This window comes from Leuciscus leuciscus (assembly GCF_965113295.1).
Source record: "Leuciscus leuciscus genome assembly, chromosome: 7".
NCBI classification, from domain to species: domain Eukaryota; kingdom Metazoa; phylum Chordata; class Actinopteri; order Cypriniformes; family Leuciscidae; genus Leuciscus; species Leuciscus leuciscus.
Window position 1 is genome coordinate 16,871,945 of NC_138731.1, and position 22,442 is coordinate 16,894,386.

The following is a 22,442-nucleotide window of genomic DNA, read 5'->3' on the forward strand; positions in this document are numbered from 1 at the left end:
TGATTGTGTGTGTGAGAGTGTGTGTGTGTGTTAAACTGGCATTAGCTATTCACATCTTTTCATCTGCTTTCTTTTTTCTTTTTTTTTTATAGGTGCAGAAAAAGAAAAGTGAAAATTTAACAATGGGAGGAAAAAAGAAATGAGGAAGGTCAATGTCAAAATGTACTATATGCTACTTAAATGTATCATTATAGTTATTATGGTTACACTTTATTTTACAGTACGTGTACTTACAGTGTAGTTACCCAGTAAAGTACTGGTAATATAAGGTAACTACAGTTAGGTTTAGGTTCAGGGTTAGAATCTAGTCATTACCCAGTTATTGCAATTGCTATAATCTAGTATGTACATACGGAACAGGGCTGTAAAATAAGGTGCTACCGTTATTATTGGTGTTATCTTTACAGCAAAACCTACCTTGTCTTTGTTTGTTTCAGCTGGAATCTTCCTCAGGAGGCAGTAAAATGTGGGAAATTTGTGAAATCTTGGCCATCTGCTCAGAAAATCCAAAGCATCTTTCAGGGAATTGAATCGTGTACAGCTCAGCTATGAAATATTTGTGTTTTTATTTGGTTTTGTAAAAGTATAAACATTATACAGGATGTACAGATTTTTAGTCACTTTTACTCAAAAAATAAAAGTCTAACTTTAAAAAAAAACTGAAGCCACAAATCTAATTTTTAACAGAATTGTGTTATAACACAGTATTATGTTCATTGCTGTCCTCGATGAAATGGTAACACGTCCCATGTGACGAGCGTGACTGAAAGTATAGTGCGCTCTAGTGGCCAAAGCATAACACCGCAACTTACCCTTCAGACAGAGACCAGGTAGTTCAAACTGAAAGGCTTTCCTGAATGTCGAATGAATAATAAAAAAATCATAGTCATTGTGAATTAACTGTTTATATCACATAAAGCATGGCGTTCTCTCAGCTGGTGTTTTGAGGCACAGCGTCGCTCTCTGTTTTACTTCTTTTATTGGGTTTCGAGCCGTTCGCTGTTGCTCTCTTCTTAGTCTCCTGTTCCAGCCTTTCCTGCTTCTTTTGCAAATATGACGCCATGTTGTCGAAGTTCACCTTATACAGGTGCTTAAACTGACTCTCCAGTCCCACAGAACCTGTGAAGAGAGGACGAGGGAAAATATACATTAACCCTATGAAGCCTACGGTATCTTATTTGACTAATGATTCTCGAAGGCCTCTAAACTATAAACATGATCAAAACTTCGCTGAAAACCCTGTTGTATACAATCTACTACATGCCTTCTGCCGTCTGATTGATAGTTTATACTTTTTAGGCCTTTTTTTGTAAAAATGTCCACCTTTAGGTCGTAATACAGGTTTCTTTTTGCTGTGAACTCTTTACTGATTTTTATGAAGTAAATACAAGAAAGACTTTTATACTGATTCCCACCTTGAAAGACATTCCACTGAGTCTGTAAAGCTTCAGTGACCCTCCTCAATTCAGGCGTCTCTGAGTCACACAGCTATAAACAAGCACAGCAGTTAGTAAGAGAAGAGTTAACTTCAGTACATGGAAAGACAGTCACAGAAGAGCATGTATGGACCTTCCAGTTCTGCTCTGAGTATCGATACAGCAGCACATTCAAGTCTTCACTCTCCAGCAAGACCCACAGTTGGTTTTGTGAATCAAAGGTCACGTCCCAGGGGGCAAGAGGAAGAGCGAGGGTCTCGGCAGGGTTCAGGCTGCCCTCCGTCCCAGAATCCACCATGAAGAGCTGAACTGAGGGCAATCTACACAGAGGGATATGATAAAGCCCTTATTAACCTCTGACTTGTGATACTATTGTTGTCACTGAGACTCTCCCAGAATCCAGTTAGAAGGATGATCGCTGCAGAAATCTGATTAAATGAAACGCACCTCTCACACTGGACAGCTACGTGTCGCCCATCTGGTGAGCTGAGGATCCTGCTGACGGCAAACCTCTGAAGACACAAAGATAGTCACAGTGACATTAGCTCTCTTTAAAAGAGATCAGTGACAAATACAAAATAAACACACCTGGACTTGAATGGAAATAAACACTTTATACTAGTGGCACTTAACCTGTTGAACTCGAATTGTCCCAAAAATCAAAGGCCCCCTATATTATAATTTAGTTCTAAAATAGATCTAAAATATTTGTTACAGTATTAGGTAAGGTACTTGTTTTCAAACTTGTATTAACATCAACTCGGTAGACATTCAATTAATCGACCAGTTAATTTGCACAAAACTTTCAAGAACTGTATGTTCTTCAATGAAAACAAAAAGCTGTTAAGGGGATTTTTTTTTTAAAGAAATACCACTGCAGTTTACTTTTTTTCCCTTTACATTTTTAGCATTTTAATTCAGTTAGATTGTTTTAATACATACATATTTCATTCATTAATGTTTAATTTTAATTCAAAGGGTTTTAGGGATGGCTATAAAACGGTAGATGTAATTAATAAAAACATTCAATCATATCATTAACAAATATTATTACATAAAACTATGTTGTTATTGTGTCTTCATCTAGTTCAAATATGATAATTTGATTGACACATTTTTAAATATCAATTATGCAATATATTAATTAATTAATTATTAATTAAATGACTAATTAAAAAAAAAAAATTATGCATTCACTGTTTAAAATTCTTTGTCATAAAAGTTTGCATCATGAATCAAAATATGCAATGAGTCCTAAAAAAAAATGTTTTCCCTCAAACTTTATCCTACATATTTCTGTGATGTGTCACAAACTCATTGTGTGTAGACATCCATATTAAAATAATTCTTGCAGTTTTTTTCTTTATTTTTTCTTTTACCTGGAGAATTCACCACCTTGGTTTCTAATATTGCTATTACAATATTGTGAATTTTGCATATTAAAAATAAACAAAGCCCAGCTTGGTAAAATTATGTAAATTAAGATAATTTGTTTTACAATTAAAAACCAACTAAAGTTCTAGACTTAGACCCATGGGTTCCTGATACCTCCCGTTGAAAACCGTATATCTAAGTCGATATATAATGTGATTATTTCCATGGGATTGTAGTACACATTGTGCGTGGCTTGAGTGTGATGTCTGTACGAATGGCAGACAGACTCCACCTTTTCTGTGTCTGAGTTTTCAGAGTCTAGGCCAAGTTGCCTCAGGTCAACGCTGTGTAACCGCCGGCCAGTCTCATAATGCCAAACCTTCACTGTGCCATCCTGTGAACACAAACATGTCAGTCCTACAGTATTAAGACACTTATTTTTATCACCCTTAAAATCACTATCCCAAAAGAATAGTACAGTAGAACAGTAAAGAAAAGGTAAACTGGAAAACACCTACTCCTGAACCCGAGAGAAGCCAGTCAGGATGCCCTGCCGGCACAAGCAATGCACTGACAAATCTGCATGACAAATCAAACATGTTTGAACAAGCGCGAACAACATATGAGGCGTAATATCACTCGCATCCCACGGTCCACACTTACTCTCTGTGCCCTAGACAGAAAGCCTGAATGTTGTAGGGTGACCGCCGGAAGCTCACTCTGATCTTCTCATCTCGGTCTGCTGTTATGATATATTTATCATCTGGAGAGAGAGTCTGGAGAGGAAAATGCAAAAGGATAAAATATTAAACTCACTTTTTTTTTAAAGCTGAGAATCACTTGGTTAATTAGCTAAATAACGTCATAATTAAGTGAAAATAAAAGGGAATTTTTATATTTTTTGTTTGGATTCTGAAATAACTCCCCTAAATAAAAACTGGCACTTAATTAAAGAAATATTTCAGCCATTTAATACTTCTCCTTTTTTCTAGAGGTAAATGAAAAAAATTATAATATAAAAACTCACATTTTTTAAAGCTGTTAACCATATTAGTTAATTAGATAAACAACATCACAAATTATGTGAAAATAAAAGTGATAAAATATATATTTTTTTAACATATTTTCCACAATGAAAAACTGCCACTTCATTAAAGAAATATCCTATATTCCCTTCTCTAAGTGAACTGTCCTTAAACCTAAAGTTTGTGTACAACATACCACATCCAGTAACATGGAGAGATGTCCCAGCTTCAGCTCTCCTGGTTTCTGTGGCTCCAGTACAGAGAATGAATATACATCCCCAGACTTATCAGCCACAAAGACTTCATCCTCAGCCTGAGTAAATACAAGAGACGTGCATCGCCGCACAACCCACCTACAACAAAACCACCACACAATTACATAGAGCCTTACAGAGAAATTACCATTAATGTGCCCCTATTATGCTACTAGGATCCTATTTTGTTTTATAAGACTCCTTCAATAGGTTTACATGCATCAAAGGTAAAAAAAATAAAAATAATTCTCATAAAATACATTGCAGCATCACCGCTTTTCCTCACACTTTCTGAAATGGTTCAATAAAGTATCCAACCCCTTCTTTCTGAGAGCCTACTCTGCTCTGATTGGTCAGATGGTCCACCTGTGTGATTGGTTGACTGTTTGGAAACAAAACGCCTATTTCCATAACGCCTGAATTTCAGCTCTGGATCATCCTCAGCACTTGTAAACACACAGTGATACGAACCGTAACAACGGTGTCCGTTTTACCGTATCAATTCAAGTCCAAGTCCTCATGCTTTGGAAGTGCATGCAAAGTGGATTTGCTTTGGCAGCGCAGAAAACAGTGTGTTCTCGAGTCGGCAACACAAACTCTTCCAGGCCTTAACTACACTACAGCGTTTGAGGGTCAAAATAGACGATGTTCTCGGGCAGCCAATGAAGACCATAGGCTGGCATTATGCAGAAGTGTTTCAAACCTACATAGGGTCTGTGCACGAAGTAAGACAGGAATTACCGTTGACTCGTTTCAGGCAGTTTAGAATCGGTTCCTTTTAGGAGACGATAACTTTACAGCGGGGGAAATAAGTATTGAACACGTCATCATTTTTCTCAGTAAATATATTTCCAAAGGTGCTATTGACATGAAATTTTCACCAGATGTTGGTAACAACCCAAGTAAGCCATACATACAAAGAAACAAACAAAAATAAGTTCAGAAATTAAGTTATGTGTAATAATGTGAAATGACACAGGGAAAAAGTATTGAACACATGAAGAAAGGGAGGCGCAAAAAGGCATGGAAAGCCAAGACAAATGCTGAAAACTTACAGTAATTAAAAAGCAATCCAGCCCCCTGTCAGTGGAAATTAATAACAGCTGGTTCAGTCCCAAATGATGGCCTACAAAAAGGTCTCATTGCCAAGGTGTCACACAAGACACATCTCATGATGGGTAAAAGCAAAGAGCTGTCTCAAGACCTTCGCAACCTAATTGTTGCAAAACATAATGATGGCATTGGTTATAGGCGCCATTCTAAACTTCTGAATGGTCCAGTGAGCACTTTTGGGGCCATAATACGGAAGTGGAAAGACAATCATTTCACCATAAATTTGCCTCGACCAGTGCTCCTCGCAAGATTTCTGATAGAGGAGTGCAAAGAATAATCAGAAGAGTTGTCCAAGAGCCAAGGATCACTTGTGGAGAGCTTCAAAAACACCTAAACAGTAGCACCAAAAACAGTAAGTAATGCACTCCACCGCCATGGCCTGTATGCACGCTCACCACGCAAGACTCCATTACTGAAAAAAAAAGCATGTTGAAGCTCATTTAAAGTTTGCTGCACAACATTTGGAAAAGCCAGTGAAATACTGGGAGAATATAGTGTGGTCACATGAGAGCAAAATTGAACTGTTTGGATGCCATAATACACACCATATTTGGAGGAGAAATGGCAGAGCACATTACCCTAAAAACACCATACAACTTGGTGTTGGCTCTTGGACAACTCTTCTGATTATTCTTTTCACTCCTCTATCAGAAATCTTGCGAGGAGCACTGGTCGAGGCAAATTTATGGTGAAATTATTGTCTTTCCACTTCCGTATTATGGCCCCAAAAGTGCTCACTGGACCATTCAGAAGCTTAGAATGGCGCCTATAACCAATGCCATCATTATGTTTTGCACAGTTAGGTTGCGAAGGTCTTGAGACAGCTGATGACGTGTTCAATACTTATTTCCCCTGCTGTATTTATCTGCACTTTGATCTTTGCAGACATTTTACATTAACAGCTATATTACACACTACATGAAAGATGATATCTGAAAAAGCAAAATGGGGGCACTTTAAAAGAACCATTCACCCCAAAAGAAAAACTCTGTCATCATTTACTCAACCTCATGTTGTTCCAAATCAGTTCCAAGTTGTTGTTGTTTTTTTACTATAATTTTCCCTTGATTAAAGAGATCTTGGACAGTCCATGTGTGTCCAGGAAATTCTTCAATCACACAGGTTTGGAATGATACGAGTGATGGGATGAGAACTTTTTATTTTTTAGGTAAACTTTCTTTACAAACCTCAGGAATGAGTGTGTGTTACCGTGTACTAATGCACTGCCACGATGGCTCGGTACAGAAGAGAACAAGACGTTTGTGGTCATCTGTGAGCGCTACATGCTTCCCAGAGGCTGAGGCAGCAAACGCAAGAATCCTGTCACTGTCCTTCTCCTCTGGTCCATCTCCAGCACTGCAACACACAAATATACATTTTAGGATATTTTTGCATCAGCAGATTATGAAGTACAATAACAAACTCACATATCAGAAATATTACATTTACCTTTTATCACCACCATCAGCTTCCTTTGGTTTTTTCTCGGCTTTGGCACAGTCAAACACGAACGGCTCTCTATCAGAAAAATGTCAAAAGAAAACTAACATTACTTTATTTTTTTTGCACGAGTACAAAAAACAAAAACAAGGAGCAACTACACAATATAGAAAGATAATAAAATATGCTAAAATATCAATGATGAAGACCTCTTAAATTAGTAATATAATTTTTGGGATATTTAACAACACATTTAATAGCACATAACCATGCTGGTATCATAAGGACTATGATCACTTGATTGATTATTCATTTTCTGATATGTATGGATTTTAAAAATGCAACAAGATATCATTATTTCTAAATGTATTGTGACAGGTTTTCTATATCTTCTAGTCAAATAGTTTGGACTATGTTTATTAAGCAAATGAATGCACAACAATAAAGCAAGCAGCAACTCTAGACATGAAATAGAATGATTTTAATTAAATATTAAGATAACAGTACGTTTACTGTTACACACACACACACACACACACACACACACACACACACACACACACACACATATGATTATAAACCATGAAAATAGTGCAACATGATGATACAAAATCGAATAAGAGTTATCTTGGGGAAACTTTGCAGCACGGTACGGATATAAGCAAAACCTCGGGTAACAGTCAATGAAAATTATGTTGATCATGTAATTGAATCGTTTAGTGATGCTTGTTCTATCACAGTGCAGAAATCCTGCTGAGTCTGACACTCCAGTTTTCACCATATCTAAAATAAAGAGCTGGAACTATGTAGACAGCTGACAGTCTAAAATACAGCTACTCACCTAGACTGTTTAAGGTGTATGGCAACTAAAGTAGTAGAACAGCTTGAAACAAACCAGTCTCCCTTTGAACACACTACTGCCATGATTGTTGTTCACGTGCGAAATGACAGTCGCGCGTTTAATACGTCATTAACATAAACGAACAGGAATGTGGCATGACGAGACCGCCATTAAGAGTGTACCAAATAATAATACACTTTCACTACGAACAATACTTCTGTGTTATTAAAAAAATAAATATTTATTGGTATTCTATTTTGCTTAAAATTTTACATCGTTTCATTCGAAAAACAGCACCTCTTTTGCACTGGACATGATTAAAATAATGTACTTGGTGATGTTTAAGAGGGGGTGTGTTCGTTATGCATTATGCAAGGGCGGTACTTTAGTGTGCTTTAGCAGTACATCCAGCATACTTGTTGTACTTAATTCTTTTTCCTTTACTGGGATCTTTTTTGAGTTGAGTTGCAGTCGTTTGTGGCGATTCCTTAACCTCGAGCTTTGATTTTGTCACAGTCAGGTATGGATCCAGTATGGACAAAACACACAAAACATCTCATCTAGGTCATTCTTATGAATATATTTTGGTTGTTGTATATTGTTTATGACGTGCATAGCAAACATTGATCAATGTGAATGTGAGCTGTTGCATTTTCTATATCTGTGCTGTCTGCTGTATAAATAACATTTCTGATTTCTAGTATCAGTTTCAAAAATAACAGTTTCATTGTTCTTATGCACGAATTTTAAATTGTCGATGTTAAATATTTAAAATCACACGTTGTCACCATTGATCATATGCAGCTGTTTTTCTTCATAGGGATTCCACAGTAAAGATGGCAGCCTCTTTGCTTAGGGCAGGACGACTCGGATCTCTCAGGGTAAAATGCCGTTTTTTAATAAATATGCACACATGTATGTTAAAGTGCATTTGCACATATTATAACTCGTATTTTTGTAAACGTGTGAAATTGTGAGAAATGTGTGTAGTCCGTTTGTGAACACAAGCTAATGCAGGCTGTCGCTCACTGAAGCATTTAATCCACTCAGACTCGACGCATGAATACATTCTATTGTCCTGTATTTACATGCACGACGATATTTACATGAAAATATTCCTAGTACTAAAAAGAGCATTTACTTTGCATTTTAAAAGTGTTAATCAGATATCATGCAACAGAACCCTGCAGCTGTAACAGTGTGAAATCTAGGGGTTTAAAAAATTTTTATGATTATTTGTATTATTTTATTTAATATTTTTCTATATTTTCGTTTTTAGAAAATGTACCTAAAATTGCCAACATTTACTTGTTTGAATGTCCACTGGAAAAACTGAAGAGTGTTAGACAACTTCACAAACTTTCAATGAGAGAACACTGTGTACTTTTTGCTGGCACATGTGTTTTGACACCACAGCAAAGATTTGTAGATTTGTGAAAACGACGTACGGCTGTAAATATAACTACATAATGGTGGTTGTGATTATTCATAGGGATTATCTGTGTGTTTTGAAATCTATGTTGTGTTTGTGTGTCTCTTGATGTTAGTGTCTGCAGGCGGAGGGCTTGAGTTCCATCGGAAGAGCTCCTGCTGTAGCTTTCTGCTCAAAATCTGGGGACAGCAAGTCCAAAAAGTACAAAAAAGGTAAATCTTTCTTATATCAGTTTTAACATGTGTCATTCATTTGGGGGAGGAGCGCTCTGTATTTCAGATTCCGATGCCATACATGGGAGAATTTGAGGTTCAAATGGTTCAGGGAACGTGTCCTCTGACCTCAGCTGTTCTTTCTGTGTGTTTTGTTCCTCTCTCTAACTGTCATGTAGGAGTAATACCATGCAAATACATAAAAACATATGCATATTAAAGTCGTGGCCAAAAGTGTTCATACTCTTTGTCATTGTCATAATATTATTGTCATTATTCTTTTTAACCTATTTTCTAATTTAAACAATCTGACTTTATTATAATACTTTTATTTTTCTATTCTGCATAATTTCCAGTCTTATACCAGTTTAAAATTCACATACAGGTTGATCAGGCCTCAATGCAATGATGAAGTAAATGCATAAACGAAACATAAAATTTTCATTTGAAATGTTTTTTGTTATAGGACAAAAAAAAGACTGCAAATAACAGTCATTTACAGTTTAGCGGTCACTATACAAAAATGTGTGACCGCAGAATGCAGTGACTGGCCCATCCGTATTGGATAGTTCAGACAGACATGTAGTAATATTAAGATGTTTGAAAAAAATACAGTAGTTTATTTAGCCCTAATACTAAATAATATGTGACAAATTAAAAGATTTTTTTTTTATAATTTTTTTTTTTTATAAACTGTCGCTGTTATGTCGAATTTGAAGTGTATCCAAGGAGGATAAGTGGAAACCAGTTAATGACTATGTTTCAGAAACAGGAGCAGCAACATCAACATTTATGATGTTTGAAACTTTTAACTAAATAATATCAATCACAGATCAAAATGTAGTACCAGCATCATACAGTAGTCAACATTTGAAGTAGATCAAAACCTTTCATCGAAGTTATACATGAATTTTGAACAATACTCGCTCTTGTCATAGAACAACTTTGATGCACTTTTTTGATCCACTTCAAATGTTGACTACTGTATTTTTTGTGCGAGCAGCACATATGTTCAGTACATAAATGATTGGATTTATTGAGGCTTGAACTGACACCAGAAAACACATTCTTATTTGACAGTGGTTTTGAAAGGGAAATTAATTTTATAGGCATTGACGAATAGGTCTGCTGAGGAATGTTTTAAGCAACCTCAGTCCATTTGTTGAATGTGTGAGTTTTGCCATTTAACTAAAATGCAATTTTAGGTAAGAAATACGTTTTATTTTACCTGAAAGCAAACAGCTTTCACATCCATATTGTCAATAAACTTACCAATATATTACACAAAAAAACACACAAATATGACTTTGCAAGGCTGGGATGTTGATTATAATTTAAATGAAACTCCTGGTCTTTCTCTTGCTCTGTTTTCTCTGTGGGCATTTTTTAAACAAGTAAAACTGGTCACATGGCGTTCTTGAAGATAACCTATGACCTATGATCCAAAAATGTTTCTGTGCTCTATGTTCCTCTGACATTAGAAGTTGCAAAGGGCTTAAGAAAGAGCTTGTTGTGTGTTGCACTGCCATATATTTACATGCTTAGTGCTATATGTGGACGTCCTCACTTCCTATATATGTGACCTTGACATTTAGAGGTAAAGAATGCACTGCATGAAGCCACTCCCTCTGTTCCTTCAAGAGAATCTGGTGAAGCCAAAAATCCAACAAGTGACTTCTTGTTGGAAAAAAACTGAACAAAACATGTTTTGTAATGAACATTGCACAAATATAAAAAAGCATCTTTTTAAAATGTAAAAAAGCATTATAAATCATATTTATACTAATTTATTAATATTTCTTTATCAATATTTAATAATAATGATTATTATGTGCTGTTACTACAATTTGATCAGGTTTAACCACAAATTCCCATATATTGTTTTATTAACAGTTGTGTCATCTGATTCTGGTTTCCTGGCGATACTTTAAATAACGGTAACATGAGAACATTATGAATAGAGCCTTTTAGCTTCAGTAATTATGGAATAATTATTTAATTTACTGCACTTTAAAGGGATACTCCACTTTTTTCGGAAATATGCTCATTTTACAACTCCACCAGAGTTAAACAGTTGAGTTTTACCGTTTTAGAATCGCAACTTTTCATTTTCCGTCGATCTTAGTACACGGTTTAACTACAGAAGAGTCAAGTTTTAAATAGGAAAAATATTGAAACTCTTTGGTCATTTTGAAAGAAATGCTACTGGACTCGTCAGAATCAATGATCTATGCTAAGCTATGCTAAAAGTGGTACCGTCAGACCCGGAGTTCGGCTGAATGGATTCTAAAACGGTAAAACTCAACTGTTTAACTCTGGTGGAGTTGTAAAATGAGTATATTTCCGAAAAAAGTGGAGTATCCCTTTAACTTGTGTGTAATGTGAAATTTTCCATTGAAATTATTATTATTATAAAGATATTGCTATGTTTTATTAAGGGTGCTTTCACACTTGGTTCGATTGCCTGGTCTGAATCTCAGTTCGATTGCTCCCCCCTCACCCTGCCCTCACTGGATTATGTTCACATTATATTATTTGGGTCCGAACCGCTGTGCGATTGTTTCATCAATGCAGCTGCTGTTTACCCATGTTGCTTGGTAACGACGACAGAAGGAGGAAAAATGCATAGCGTTGCTCGCCTCACTTTTATATTTAGGTTTTTGAACCTTTGGTTTTGTTGTCAAAATATCAGCACTTAACAGCACTTGCATCTGTCTGCCGCGAATGTACTGCAAATGTTCTAAAGAATGTGGTAGTCCATGTCTGCTGAAGGTGAGCAGAAATTAGATATACAGTGAAATGCACACAAACACAGTTTTATCAAATCAGCGGTTCACTTCTGCGATTTAGTACGATTGCATTCATATCAGTAGCAAACCGTACTGGGGTTCACATGGAATGTACCCCAGACCACCTTATTTATGTGTACTCGGGTACGGGTCGTGGGTGTGCACCCAGGTTCGGAAAAAACAACATTGATATAATCCAAACCAAACTCTGATGTCAATCGAACCCGGGTGCGCACCAAAAGTACTAGTGTGAAAGCACCCTGAAAGGGTGTAAATAAAATACTGAATATTTATTTACAGGCTTTACTCAATGTGAAATATATTTAGTTTTTTTTTTTTTTTTTTTTTTCAAAGGGCCCCTTTTTATTAGCCGTAGTTCAGTTTTGACTTGCATCAGTCAGGTTATAAGGTGTTTAAAGCTCTACCACTTCAGTGGATGCTCATCTGCCTTTATTGTTGAAGAAACTGGGTGAGTTATTTTGCTGAATGAATTTAGCGGTCTCCATTCAGCCTGATAATGCATGTGATGAATACAATTATTACATTTTTTATATTTGCCCTCCTTCCCCCTCCATCCTAGAAAAAGCAGCACCAAAAACATACTTCGATATAGAAAAACTTGTCCAGCACAAATCATTTGTGGAATTCCCCCAAAAGGAAGTTACAGCTTCAGTTGCTGCTGCCTCTACAGAAACTGCATCTGCTGCTGCACCTGAACCAGTTGTAACTGCCACTGCAGCAGAAGCACAAGCTGAAGCCGCTGCTCCTGCAGCTGAGAAGGTTGTACCTGTAGTTGAAGCCGCTGCTCCTGTAGTTGAAGCTGCTGCTCCTGTAGCTGAAGCCGCTGCTCCTGTAGCTGAAGCCGCTGCTCCTGCAGCTGAAACAATTGTACCTGAAGTTGAAGCCGTTGCCCCTGTAGTTGAAACCGCTGCCCCTGCAGCTGAAGCTCCTGTAGTTGAAGCCGCTGCTCCTGCAGCTGAAGCTCCTGTAGTTGAAACCGCTGCTCCTGCAGCTGAAACGGTTGCACCTGTAGTTGAAGCCGCTGCCCCTGCAGCTGAAGCTCCTGTAGTTGAAGCCGCTGCCCCTGCAGCTGAAGCTCCTGTAGTTGAAGCCGCTGCAGCTGAAGCTCCTGTAGTTGAAGCCGCTGCTCCTGCAGCTGAAGCTCCTGTAGTTGAAGCCGCTGCTCCTGCAGCTGAAACGGTTGCACCTGAAGTGGAAGCCGCTGCCCCTGTAGTTGAAGCTGCTGCCCCTGTAGTTGAAGCCGCTGCCCCTGAAGTTGAAGCCGCTGCCCCTGAAGTTGAAGCCGCTGCCCCTGAAGTTGAAGCCGCTGCCCCTGAAGTTGAAGCCGCTGCCCCTGAAGTTGAAGCCGCTGCCCCTGAAGTTGAAGCCGCTGCCCCTGCAGTTGAAGCCGCTGCCCCTGCAGCTGAAGCTCCTGTAGTTGAAGCCGCTGCTCCTGCAGCTGAAGCTCCTGCTGCATTAGCTTCTGAAGCTGCATCTACAGAAGAAGCCCCTGTCCAAGAAGCAATAGCTGAAGTTGTTAAAGCTGTCAGTGAAGTTGTTGCAGAAGCTGCCCCTATTGAGCCGGTTGCAGAGGCAGCTCCTGCTGAAGAGCTGGTAGATTCTGCCCCTGTGATCACAGATGCTACTGAAGTTCCAGCAGAAGTTGTGGAGACGCCTGAGGGTACACACCATATCCCCCTATAACCCCCTTTCATATATTGGGATACAGCTATTTTTTACAGCAGTTTTTTTTCTTCTCAATTTTGGTTACGGGCTTTACACGTACACATTTGTAATGTTAATGGTAAAGATGTAATCACAATACAGGTTTTTTACCTTTTTATTACAGTTACAAATACATTACAGTGTGTCATTGCATATGTGTTAGTGCATAGCATACATGCAAAAAACGTTTAGGGGTGAAACGGTTCATAAAACACCTACAGTTCAGTATACATTTAGCACATTTTTGTATACATTACTCACACCTAAGAACGCCTCTGAGAATATAAACAATATATGTGAATTGTAATTGTGATTTACCTTACATAAACAAAAAAAGGGTAAGCAAGTAATTGATTAAAATAATTAGATTAAGTACTGGATAATTAAACCTTTGTGCTGTGGTACATGGTGTAGTACTTCATGTGACACTAATACAAGTGTCACAGTCATTAGGACATTTTTTTATTCTTATTTACTGTATTGAACTGTAAAACTGTGACACCAGAACCCTGATACAATCTGTACCTTTAGAAACCGTTACACCCCTAATGGCAGAAACATCACAGCAGAAACCTAGACTCAATTTACTCATTCAGGGCTATATTCATTTTCTAAGCTGGGGCAGAGACAGCACACCATTTATCTTGAAGACTTTTGATGGTGTATTTTAAGTCTATGCCCTGGTTTTCAGTCCATGAACATAGCCAGTCTTCCCATCCGTCTTCACGCATGTATTCATTATATATGTTTGTTTTTAACGTTTTGACTCTCGTGTTATGCAGTGCATGTTCTTTATTTTTGCAACTCTTCTACACTCATCTGTTTTGGTCTCTTTCTTTTCTTTCATTTCTGTTTATTCACTTATTCATTGTTAAATGTTTTGACCTCTTGTATCCTGCTCCTGTCTTCCATTGCTTCTCTCGTTGATATCTTTTGTCGTCATTTAGTCATTGCATTTTAAGTCCTTGTGTTTCTGACCCAGTGCTCCTCAAATGTAACTGTATTTACTAGGGCTGTCAATTTAACAAATTTTGTACAGTTATTTGATAAAAACATGTGACATCACATTTAATGAAGTTGAAGTTCTAATATTTTTTTTGGCCATCAATTTAACATACATTTTTGTACATTTAATTCTTAAAAACTTGTGGAATAATGAATTTAAACATCTCAGGTTACGACTGTAACCTATGTTCCCTGAGAATAGGGAACGAGATACTGCGTCGATGACGCAATGGGGAACGCCCTCCACGTGAACCGGTGTCTGAAAGCTTATCCAATCACGGCAATCGTTATTTACCGGCAACAGCCTATGACGTCACTACTAGTGCGACCCGGAAGTATAAAAGGAAGCAGTGTCTCGTTCCCTGTTCTCAGGGAACATAGGTTACAATCGTAGCCTGAGACGTTCCCTTTCGAATGGGAACTCGCACTGCATCGATGACGCTATGGGGAACGATATACAAACCCACCATGCTGAGGGGAATGCATGCCAATTATGGCTGTGACAGAAACGTCAGAAATGACAGTTTCACTGAAATACAAAAAAAAACACTCCCCCTTCGGGTCACATACGGGTTAGTGACATTATTCTCTACGACCACTGCCAAAGCAATATGCCTCAAAGAGGCCTCAGAAACAACGAAGGCCTACCAAGGCCACTCAAAAGCTTGGAACCAACAGCTTCCATGTAAGGGGTTCCTTTAAGGGAATATGGCCAGGGAGTCCAAAAGGAGTCCCATCCAGTCACTTTCTGAGGGGGACTAAAGTCAACCCCATATGCCACCAGTGATGCTGATCTGGTCTAATTTACTGACCTAGTCTTGCCAACAACCTGTCTGTTTCCTAAACAGAGTCTCTCACATTATCTGCCTCTACCTGTGGAGGCATCCGATAGGAAGAACTGCATATAGTGGCAGTAGTCACACACAAACAAAACCATAGAGGCAGGCATCCTGGAGAGTAGAACTCAGCATGGCGCTTGTATAACCCTTGCAAATGAGGGGAGTAACTCTACTCAATCCTGGATCTACACAGTGCTTTGAAGCATTGTGGAGGCTGGGCACTCTAAACAAGGAACTCTAGTAAGGGGAGCGCCTCCAGCTCTAGTGCTTATCTAACAGGGAGGCCTTGTGAGAGTCCTTCGACCTTCTGACCAGTCTTAGTTTTTTTTTGTTGTTGTTTTTTTTTACCAGGCTCTGGGCTAGAATCAGGGAGGCTCTAAGGGAGCCTGCAACATGATGATCAGTTATTGCTAAACATCCAACTCGTTGGGCCTGATTACTTGATTGCTACACTTGTTTGCAATACTAACCTCAGACATCTTAGGTGTTCTCACAGAAGTTCTGTGGGCCTGGTTTTCCTAGTTTGTATTGCCAACAGGCAGTGTACTCAGGAGAAGTGTACTCACGACCCTTTAAACAAGGGGAGTACAATCTTACGCTACCTGACTATCAAGGAGGCCTATAGAAAGGCCTGCAGCTACAATTGTCAAGAGCGTCAGCCCATGGCAGTGCTTAGGCTCAGCCCCAGCCCCAGTGGTGCAGGGTGAATGAACTAAAGCTGTGGGTAACAAAAACAATCTAATCATGACCCTAACAAGGGGAGTACTATCAGCATAACCTTGATAATTCTTTTTCTCTGGGTCTATTTATCTTGTGATTTACAAGACAGTTTCATTGTTTCTCTGCTAAGCCCAAGGGAAATGAAGGTCTCAGGAGGCCAACGCCATTTAACCTTGAGACTTGAAATTTAATTCAAGGAGCCTAGAGAGAAACCAACTTAAGGCCTAGCTGGATGGTTCTAGCTACTAATTCAGCTCTGAAGAGCGGAGGCCTCAGCACACTGCTGCCTACTCTCTCCTTTCAGAGAGAGAAAGGCCTGACAACGCCCAGAAGATAGCCTGCTACCTATGCTGCTATTTATTCTGGCCCTTAACATCCACTAGCATTTATCACCAAATGCAAAGTCGGGCCTAGGCTAGACGACTCTAGTAGTAAGAGGAGGCCAGTACCAGGGAAACTAGACCTTACAGAAGATGAACTGAAGGGCCCTAGCTCTAAAGAGCCTACACTCAGATACTGAGGGGCTCGGGGCGAGGCTGCTTCTAGCAGATCACCTCAAAAACTCCTAGTACACATGCCTAAGCCAGATATTGAAGCACACACCTGAATATCATATGTCTGAAGTTCAAAGCTATAGTCTCATTAAAACAACTCTCTAAAGTGAGAGGAGACCTGCTATATAAATACAAGATGGCTATCAAGGTGGCCCGACAAGGACCAATGCTTGGTGTTTGGGTCTATCTCAAGCTTTTTTTTACAGAGCGGTGGCCTCAGAAGAATAACCCCCAAATGGGAGGAAGCCATCTCACACTAAACCGAATTTATCTGTTTGAAGCTCATGTGCACAGTGGCCTCACTAGAGAATTATCTATGAGATAAAGCCAACCTGTACACTACTGGGTGACCACAGATTGGCACTACCTACTACATAAACCTGATGACTCTTAACACAAGAGGAGGCCTATGAAAAGGTATGCAAGCCTACCTATAAAGTGGTAACTTCAGGGTCCTATTTCATGGTCCTATTTCATAATCCTATTATAAACTGCCTATCAAACACACCCCTTAATACTTTCTAAACAGAGATCCGAGGTCTATTGTTTAACAATCTTTTTAATTAGACCTACCAAGATCATCCCACTGCTCGTAGAGCGGTGACCTAAACATTATTCTCAGAAAGGCCTACCAGCCAAAAGCTAGAAAGGGCGCACTCACTACCAAGCCCGACGCCAGACCTTCAGAAGGGTTCCGTATTTAAGGAAAAAATCATCATAGGTTCAGCCTCAGGCCTGATGTAAAGGCCATTGCACACTGAGTCCGAAATTCGCATCCGAAATTTTCGCACGTTAAAAAAAAAATTCGACCTCACGTTATGTCAATCATGCTTGCACACTGTCTACGAAACTTTCGTCCGTAAAAAAAAAATTCGGATTGGGTTCGATTTTCTGCGTTTTTCGCATCCACAGCCAGTGTTTTGTGAGGTTTTTTGAAAATTCAGAGCCACCGTACAAGCGAACGACAAAATCCAGAATGACGTCTGACAAGTTGATACACTTCGTCTCGCAGCACAAGTACTGTATGAAAAACAAAATGCGGATTATAAAGACACTGAATAAAATATAACCTGTTTACAGCTGTTCTGTCTGCCCAGCGCTTCTGCCGGCCGCGTGTGTGTGTGTGTGTCCGTCCATAGACATACTGCCAGTTTCTGTTCAGGATCGACTGGTTCACGGAAATTGGTGGTCTTCTTTTTAATATGTGGCTCCAGTATCGCTAGCAAAGCATCAAACTGTTCCACTGACATTCTGAGGTAAATTTTGAATCGTTTGGGATAATTTCGCAACTCGCAAATAATGGACCCAATATTTCCTCTTTCTTTTTCTCTTTTTAAGAAGAAAGAGGGCAACAAATTCATCCTCACTGCTTGACGAATCCATTTAGTATTTTTTGCGTTTTTTTCCGCAAAGGTTTAATAAATACGCATCGGACTCAGTGTGCAAGGTTTCTGTGCGTGACGAATTTTACTGCTGACGAACACGAAAAAACGCATACGAAAATTTCGGACTCAGTGTGCAATGGCCTTAAGAAGCGCCAGTGGTGAAGAAGTGGGGGAGAGAAAAGAGGAGAGGGTGGTTGTTATTCACCCTCAGTGGAAGGGGATCCTTCACTGATGCTGAGAGCACCTGTGCTGGATCACCTCCCTCAGATCCTTCTTCCTCGAATCGAGAGGCGACGCTGAACCTCTGGCCCTGTCTCCGATCCTCGAACCGGGATGGGCCAGGACCCCCTGGCTGTCTGGGCGTGGATTCGGATCGCAGCGGAATGCATGATTTAAATGCAGCAGGCGCGCCTTCACCTCTCTGAACTTTTCCACCACTGTCTCAAAGGAGGCACTGAAAAGTTCGGATGGCGAAACTGGCGCATCGAGGAAAAAACCCTTTTCAGCTAGGTTCAGCCACAGATGTCTCTCTGTGGCCGCCAAACGACCTTTCAATCGAGGCAGCGGTGTGGTGCAGCGCAGCTCGTCCACTGCATCAGGGGAGAGACCCTGACCCTGGTCCAAATCCTTCAGCAGGTTGGCTCGGTATGCTTGTAACACAGACATCATGTGAAAGGCAGCCCCAGCCTGACCCGCCGCGTTTTGCCGTGATTGGACACCGGTTCACATGGAGGGTCGGTCCCCATAGCGTCATCTACGCAGTGCAAGTTCCCTTTCGAAAGGGAACTTGAGACGCTCATGGCACAAGGTGCTAAAAAACAGTGAGACACGGCACAAGACACATCTGTTTAGCACATTTATATAGACCAACAATTTTAAAAAAGTACATATGGTCCTGTGTGAATGGCCCCTAAGTCTACAACGGGCAAACAGACCAAATAGATTCCTGCTGAATATAGGTTTAATTTAATGATTTAGAAATGAAAGTTTTTTTATTGACTTCTAAAGCCACTTTATTCAGTACTTAGTCTTACACAGTGATGTCATTAAATTGTTCATTAATCAGCATATCATGTAATTCAATAAAAATTTTGATTTGATGATATAATTGACAGCCCTATTATTTACAAATAAATATTACCTTTTTTTAATCTGTGTACCTTCCCCCCTCCCCCCACCCATCGGTAAAGATGAAGCTACATTTGTCATGCTTTCTTAGTGTTAATGGAAAATGTCACTTTGTCAAAACAAATGTTTTCTTTCTTGTTAATGTTAAAGTTACCACAGCGGCGCTGATGTCACCACATGTGATGCACTTCTATGCTTTTGACTTCTTTCGTTTTTCTTAACAGTACGAGTATGGTAACATGTAAATGTACTTTGACCTTATCTTTCTTTCCCGTTGCCCTCTCCTCACCCAAACGCACTTTCTTTGTCACTGTCTCACTTTTCTTCCCAGGGGGTCGCATGATATCAGTAATCGGTTAATTATCCTCCTATCTTATCCTGTGTACTGTGGTTTAAATGTCAACGTTAAATATGAAATGCCCACTGTTCCTTACCCACTTTCCCAATGTGGTGTATGGTGCATTGAGTGAGATTTGAGTTTGCACTGTTTGCTGTATGTGGAATGGAAGCGGCAGTTTATTACTAGATGCAAAATTAAGAATGTACGACAACTCCTTGAATTAATAATAAGTATGTTTGATGGGCATTTATTTATGGTTATTACACAATGGCTCATCACTTATGAAATGAAATGCTTCCTTTTCATTTCAGTAGATGCAACCTCTGTCCTAGTTACTCACCGCCTGACCTTCTCCTTTACTTGGTTTTCTTTAGTTCACTAGATCTAGCCTTCACACCAGGCACTCTTCTCATGCATGAGGGTTAAAGAAGACTGATTTCTTCCTCAATGTACAAGATATCAAGGATTCTGGCATCTATATGCTTGTCTGTAATTTATAGATGATATAAGCATTTATTAATTGATGTGTTTCCTGTGATTGTCAGCTGGATTGGATCCCATTCAGAAACTTTTCGTAGATTCAATTCGTGCATACTCAACAAAAAGCGGGTACATGGTGTTTTACTATCATACTCTCACGTTCGATTTTGCTGCTCTTATATTGTGTTTAATCTTGCGTTATAAGTGTATAATTATTTTCATGTTTTCTCAGTGCCACTGGTCTAGTTGATGCCGGTCCAGAGTATCAGAAGGCTCTTGCTGATGAAATAGCCAAACTGCAGCGGTTGTACGGTGGTGGTGATCTGACTTCCTTCCCAGAATTCAAATTCCATGGTGTGTTAACCTAACATTAAAGCTAATTGCTTAAGAAATGATGTCAGTTTCAACACTCCTTTAGATTGGTTCACACAATGCTATTTCATGACAGTTTGTTTTCTACTGTGTATTTATCTAACATTTTCCCTTTTTGTGTTTACAGAGCCTAAATTTGATGACGTGTCCAAGTAAAGTTCTGTTTTCCTCTCCTGTCCCTCAGTCCAATTTTGTGAAAGAGGTCTTTAAATAACTTGTCTTTCATCTGTGAAAGCTAACATTTTGTGAGATTTTTAATGTTGTGAGACTAAATAGCTATTTTTCAAAAATTATCATGTCAAATGGAAAACTACCTATTTCATGGACCATAACGCACATGTGGAAGAGAACATTTCTCAGCTGTAAAATAAATGCTAGTCGCTTTTCGCAATGTTTGTCAGTGAGTTTAAGTATTTGGGGAAAGAGCTGAATAAACTGAGCCAACACTTGTTCTGTCTGGTCTGTTTGTTTTATTTTTTAGAAATGGTTAATAATGTAAAATTGTGTGAAGAGGTATGAAATATGGTATATTTCATCAGAGATCTTGGATTATTAACATAAGTTATGTTACATTTACTGGAAAATGGTAAGTGGAGAAAATGCCATACTAATGGATCTTAGTTGGAAAAGCTAAATGACATAGTATCATAAAGCAGTCATCACTTCTGGGAAATCAGCTTGAGCAAGTGAGTGATATCCTCAATTGTTTTAACTGACTGTTTTGACAAATTTATCTTTCCAATTTGATGATATAGCCTAATCCTCAACACATCCAATCTGTTTAGGTAAGTTAGTAGGAAAAAAACATTTAAAAAAATTACATTTTATAAACCATGAAATTATTTATTTTTTATAAACCTTCTATGTTAACTTCTTGTTGCACAGACATGGCGCAGTGGCTGATTTTAGGTCACTTAGGGTTGCCAACTGTCCCGGATTAGCCGGGACGTCCCGTATTTTGGGCCTAATTTTTTTGTCCCGTACAAATACGGTCCCCTAGCTCCCTTGTCCCGATTAAATAGACTGCTACGCTGATCTAACCACTGACTGAAACAATTTTTGATTTCGGCAAATCAGTTCTGGTGAATTCAAACAATGCGATTATTGTTCATGAGTCCAACATCCAGCCACGCGAGAAAACATGAAATCTTCCTGAGGGAATAATGCTGATGTGATTTTCTGCCCAAGAAACATTTCTGATTATTATTCATATTTTTTTATATCAGGATTCTTTGATGAATAGAGGGTTCAAAGTAGATTTATCCGAAATAAAATAGCTTTTGTAACATTATAAATGTCTTAAATGTCTCACCCTCCCCCTGCCTCTGTGAGAGCTCTTCGGCCTCTGCCACAACGCCAGGGCCCACACCCTCCTCCTTCTGCTCGAGGTGAACCAAAAACAACTGATACCAGCTCTCAGTGATATGTGTCGGGTCCCCGTTTTGATAACAGTAACTTTCTCAAATGTTTACAAAACAAGCGGGAACCCAGTGTGCCTGTATCTTTCTCTATTGCTGTTCTATTACATGATAGAAAGTCTAAGGCCTTCAATAGCCGTACAGCAAACCCAACTAATCTGGTGCCTATTACACGTCAAACTAATATTGCTGTGGGGAAAAGTAAGTCTGTTAAGTTAGCTCTTTTAAACATTCGCTCACTTAAAAATAAATCACTTCTAGTCAACGACTTAATAACCACAAACAACCTGGATTTTATGCTTCTAAATGAAACCTGGCTAGAAGACAGCTTCAGTGCAACAATCCTCAATGAAACATCCCCTCCTAACTTTACTTTTATGAGTGTCTGCAGAGCTGTTAAGAGAGGTGGAGGTCTAGCTGCTCTTTTTAAAGATATCTATCAATGTAAGCAAATATCATTTGGGAATTACTTGTCTTTCGAATATCTGGGTATTGTGTTAAAAGGTGCTCCACGCATTTTACTTTTCATTATTTACAGGCCTCCAAAATATTCTCCAGCC

The 22,442-nt window shown here is 39.0% G+C and overlaps 3 protein-coding genes across 7 annotated transcripts in view; 2 read left to right on the forward strand and 1 right to left on the reverse strand.

The window, feature by feature from the left end:
• The window catches only part of pde9aa (phosphodiesterase 9aa), a 32,604-nt gene extending 31,945 nt beyond the window's left edge, over window positions 1–659 (forward strand). For 2 of the 4 annotated variants that reach the window (XM_082175059.1, XM_082175057.1), the window contains exons 18-19: window positions 93–148; window positions 438–659. In XM_082175059.1, coding sequence (XP_082031185.1) covers window positions 93–143 — 51 coding nt within the window. In that variant the 3' untranslated portion in view covers window positions 144–148; window positions 438–659. Of the gene's footprint in view, window positions 1–92 lie in introns of all 4 variants that reach the window. The other 2 variants (XM_082175060.1, XM_082175058.1) reach the window with 2 other exon arrangements.
• On the reverse strand, window positions 548–7,635 carry wdr4 (WD repeat domain 4). The gene is made up of 11 exons (XM_082175064.1): window positions 7,484–7,635; window positions 6,652–6,720; window positions 6,412–6,558; window positions 4,032–4,188; window positions 3,474–3,586; window positions 3,329–3,389; window positions 3,103–3,204; window positions 1,884–1,948; window positions 1,570–1,756; window positions 1,416–1,488; window positions 548–1,119 (listed from the first exon to the last, which is right to left on the reverse strand). The coding sequence occupies exons 1-11, from the start codon at window positions 7,564–7,566 to the stop codon at window positions 932–934; spliced, it is 1,245 nt and encodes a 414-aa protein (XP_082031190.1). The 5' UTR covers window positions 7,567–7,635; the 3' UTR covers window positions 548–931.
• Window positions 7,636–7,844: 209 nt separating this feature from the next.
• Window positions 7,845–20,913, forward strand: LOC309502626 (uncharacterized protein). Of its 2 annotated transcripts, XM_082175062.1 has the most exons (8): window positions 7,845–8,003; window positions 8,304–8,364; window positions 9,031–9,127; window positions 12,497–12,996; window positions 13,027–13,597; window positions 20,158–20,221; window positions 20,325–20,446; window positions 20,592–20,913. In XM_082175062.1, exons 2-8 carry the CDS (start codon window positions 8,320–8,322, stop codon window positions 20,618–20,620), a joined length of 1,428 nt encoding a protein of 475 aa, XP_082031188.1. In that variant the 5' UTR covers window positions 7,845–8,003; window positions 8,304–8,319; the 3' UTR covers window positions 20,621–20,913. The 2 variants fall into 2 exon arrangements, with proteins under 2 accessions (XP_082031188.1, XP_082031187.1); XM_082175061.1 differs by having other exon boundaries at window positions 12,497–13,597.
• The last annotated feature ends 1,529 nt before the right edge of the window (window positions 20,914–22,442 follow it).

Coding starts and splice junctions, on each gene's coding strand:
- wdr4 (XM_082175064.1), bottom strand. CDS start 7,566: ATGGCAGTAGTGTGTTCAAAGGGAGACTGGTTTGTTTCAAGCTGTTCT. Junction 4,189..6,411: donor TGGCAGTGCATTAGTACACG/GTAACACACACT, acceptor GTTTTGTTGTAG/GTGGGTTGTGCGGCGATGCA. Junction 1,757..1,883: donor GTAGCTGTCCAGTGTGAGAG/GTGCGTTTCATT, acceptor CCCTCTGTGTAG/ATTGCCCTCAGTTCAGCTCT.
- LOC309502626 (XM_082175061.1), top strand. CDS start 8,320: ATGGCAGCCTCTTTGCTTAGGGCAGGACGACTCGGATCTCTCAGG. Junction 8,365..9,030: donor GACGACTCGGATCTCTCAGG/GTAAAATGCCGT, acceptor TCTTGATGTTAG/TGTCTGCAGGCGGAGGGCTT. Junction 9,128..12,496: donor GTCCAAAAAGTACAAAAAAG/GTAAATCTTTCT, acceptor CCTCCATCCTAG/AAAAAGCAGCACCAAAAACA.